Below are 3,559 nucleotides of genomic sequence, written 5' to 3' on the forward strand. Positions count from 1 at the left end.
TTCCTGTTTGCTTCCATGGTGGCAACTCCACCATCACTCGTTCCCTCTTTAAAACCAAACCCACCACCGCATCGACCTCTCCACACTCTCTCCTCCCCCCAAAACCCTAAAACCCTAACCATAAACAACAACATGCTTGACATATGGTCATGGATATGCGACCTTCCCAACTCATCCGAGTGGGCCGAGTCTGACTCGTCCCACATTCTCGAGCTCGCTAGCTCCGGACCCAGTCACGACAACAACCCAACTCGTGCGATTCAACTCCGGGCCGAGCGGACCGCCGGCTCCAACATCGACACTTTAGTGACCTTCTCCGTGTGCTTGCATGGCTTCAACCAATATCCCAAAAAGACTATCTGGGTTTCTGACATGTGTTCACTCTCCTCGGACAAACCCTACCTCGCTCTCTTACTCCAACTTCTCCAAGAAATTATAGCCCGTTCGCCCACCGCGCACGGTAGCGGCACCTGCCCGCGCTCCCAGCTTCAGGCCCTCAAACCCGACCCATTTTCTTGGATCATGGACTCCCACTCCCCCGAGTCCTTCTCCACGTTCTTCGACCTGGTTTTCATCACGCGCCTCTTCTGGCTCTGCGCGTGCGACTCTCCATCCGAAGTCGGCTCTCTGTACTTCAAGTCGCTGCTGGCTCCTAACCTCGAGGCGTTGTTGTGCAAGCACGCGCCGGCCCTGCGGACGTTTCTGATCACCGCGGGTGTGGATGCGGAGCTGTGCTTCATGCGCACCCTCGGGTACATGTTAGCCAAATGGTGCATTTTGAGAGATGTGGGCGTAGGTCTACAGACGCTGACGTCATCTCCCTCTCAGAACTTGGGTTTCTCTTACGCGACGGAGGCCTGCGGGCTTTGGGTGCTAAAGGGTTACGCGCCAGTAATGGGGATGAAAACCACGCGCTCAGCCGCCAGCGCGAATCGGAAAAATCAGTTTCCGGCGTTGGTAACCAGAGACTCGGTGCTAAAGTACACCCTGGCGCACCAGCAGCTGGAGGCGGTCGTTCAGGTAGAATATTCTGTTGGATTTTACGATGGGTTTATTCAGGTGACGGCACGTGTCGACAATCTCCGCTTTCACGTGGTGAATCTCGGATTTAACAAAGACGACGACGTGGACTACGCGGAGGAGAAGTATTTCCCATCGAGGATTCGGGTCTGGGTCGGGCCGGAAGTCGGGGCGAACTACGTGAACGGGTTGAGCCTGGGCCGGTCCACGGACAACGTGGAGAAAGAAGTGAAAACGCAGAGAGTGATGAAGGGCGGTTTCGAAAAATCAAAGGTTCCAAATATGAAGGCCACGGCGAGGATGTCGACGAGGATGAGGAAGAGGAACTGGAGGTGGGACCAGGACGCGGAGGGAAACGCGGCGGTTTTCGACGCCGTGCTGTGTGACAACACGACGGGGCATGAAGTGGCCACGTGGAAGCCGGATACTGATGGCGGGAACGGCGAGGGTTTGAGAAGGCGATACGAGGGGGCGAACAGGCCATTTACCAAAACGGGGAGTTTGGTGCTGAGCGGGGACGAGTACGGCGACGGAGTTGGGTGGAGGTTGAACAGGGAGATGGAAGGGAGTGTGTTGAAATGGAGAATTGGCGGGAAAGTGTGGTTGAGTTACTTGGCGAACGAGGTGAAGGGTTCGTATTTTGAGACGAGGTGTGTGGAGTGGTGTGATGAGGTTGATTTGCCTTTGATTCTTGGTAAATTAAGTGTGTAATTAATTATGATAGAGGATACAAAAATGTTATTCTTACTATCTAATTGTACCATCATTTGTATCACATCTCTAATAGTGATGGGATCCACATGCGTTGGCGGACCATATCTTTATTAAAGAGATAGTACAAATAATGATACAATTAGGTGTTAAGTGTAGCATTACTCTAAAAATTATAGTTTTTTATTTTTCGCAACATTTATAGTAGTTACACAAGTTAATGTGTTGTAAATACGAATAAATTAGTTCTATAAAGAAACTAAGGTAGTCCTTTTATTGCTCTGGATTAGTCCTTTTTGCTCTGGATTAGTCCTTTTATTGCTTTGGAAATGGGATTGTTATGGACAAATTGCAGTAATAACAAGCACATATATACATAACCAGAATTGTTGGGATTCCTAAACACATGAGAAAAATGTTAACAAATTCCAATAAAAGTTGAAAATTTACACAATCAGCCTTTTATATCCCACCAACCACACTTTTACCTTTTCCTACACACATACTAAACGCGCAAAGAGTTGGGTCACAAACTTAACATTTTCTGTTGTACCAAAGTCATCACTGATTTTGTTCATCAACATTTGGCGTCGTCTGTGGGAATGACACTTATTCCCACTCTCTTCTGCTTTGTTAAGCTAGTTTCCACCATTCGTACACTATCTTTTGACCAGGTATCCCTTTCCAACATGGGGAGCGAAGGAAGCCACAGCACACAAAATGACACCCCTCTTGCACCTGGTGCGAAGCAACAAAAGAAAGAACAAAAGAAGTTTGCTCTTCAGGCTAAAGTCGATGAGCTGGAGGCACAGAACAACAAGATAATGACGAAGAATGAGATCCTCCAAGAGCAGTATGAGAAGGTCTTCGAGATGCGCCACGAGGCTAGATATACTAAAACACACGAGCTCATCACCCCTGTGGAAGTCAACCATCAACTGGGTGCCCCCCAACAAGGATGGTCATTTGCCCTTGACATAGGTATTCCCGTTGAGGAGCGAGTTACTCATCGAAATGGCGACCAACATGAGACTTCTCTCAACCCAGCTGCTTCAACCAGAAGCAGGAGGAGTGGAGGAAGGCACCTCCTTACAGAAGGAGTGGAAAGATCGAAAGCTGTCTTTCGCGACTGTCGAGTCTTCCTAAAGTAACATCGAGACAATCCCATCCATGTAAGCTCGAAGATCAATGACCCAAGGGTTTCTGAAAGACTCGGTCCCCTCCCATGTCTTAGGCCGGCTACCAATTTGGGGAAGGGGCAACAAGTCTTAGAGAAACACGAAGGTATAGGGGGACTCAGAGATGTTCCAACAGACATACCTTGGAAGTCAGTACGACGAGTCTAGGGAAAAATCACATGCTCTTGATCCAACCTTTCTACTTCCAAGAGGAGATGGAGATTTATGAAAGAAAGCTCCAGTGGTACATGACTCCACTCAGGACCCTCTTGTCCTACAACTTCTTAAGGAAGTAAACAAGTTGAAGGCCGAACGACAAGCTGAGATACCTGATTGGAACCAACCTAGGCCTGGCCTTCTTACAAGGAGGATCCTCGACTCCCCCTCAAAGCAAAGATAAAGCAGAAGCTTGGCTTGCAACTCTATACTGGAAAGGAGGACCTGATTGAACACTTTAACCTCTTTAAGTCCACCATGGCATACCGGATGCACACCGATGAAGAACGATGTCTTCTCTTCCCCTCCACCCTCTCTAGCGGGGCTCTACTCTAGTATTGTCGTCTTCCACCTGAGACAGTAGACTCATTTGAAGAATTAGGGAAACTGTTTATTTCTCAACATATTTTTCAGACCAATCGCTTGCACTCTGC

The 3,559-nt window shown here is 48.6% G+C and overlaps 1 protein-coding gene across 1 annotated transcript; it reads left to right on the plus strand.

The window, feature by feature from the left end:
- LOC126624377 (uncharacterized) lies at window positions 1-2,013 on the plus strand. The gene has a single exon (XM_050293431.1). The coding sequence runs from the start codon at window positions 16-18 to the stop codon at window positions 1,729-1,731; it is 1,716 nt and encodes a 571-aa protein (XP_050149388.1). The 5' UTR covers window positions 1-15; the 3' UTR covers window positions 1,732-2,013.
- Window positions 2,014-3,559: the final 1,546 nt, after the last annotated feature.

This window comes from Malus sylvestris, chromosome 5 (genome assembly GCF_916048215.2).
Source record: "Malus sylvestris chromosome 5, drMalSylv7.2, whole genome shotgun sequence".
NCBI lineage: Eukaryota > Viridiplantae > Streptophyta > Magnoliopsida > Rosales > Rosaceae > Malus > Malus sylvestris.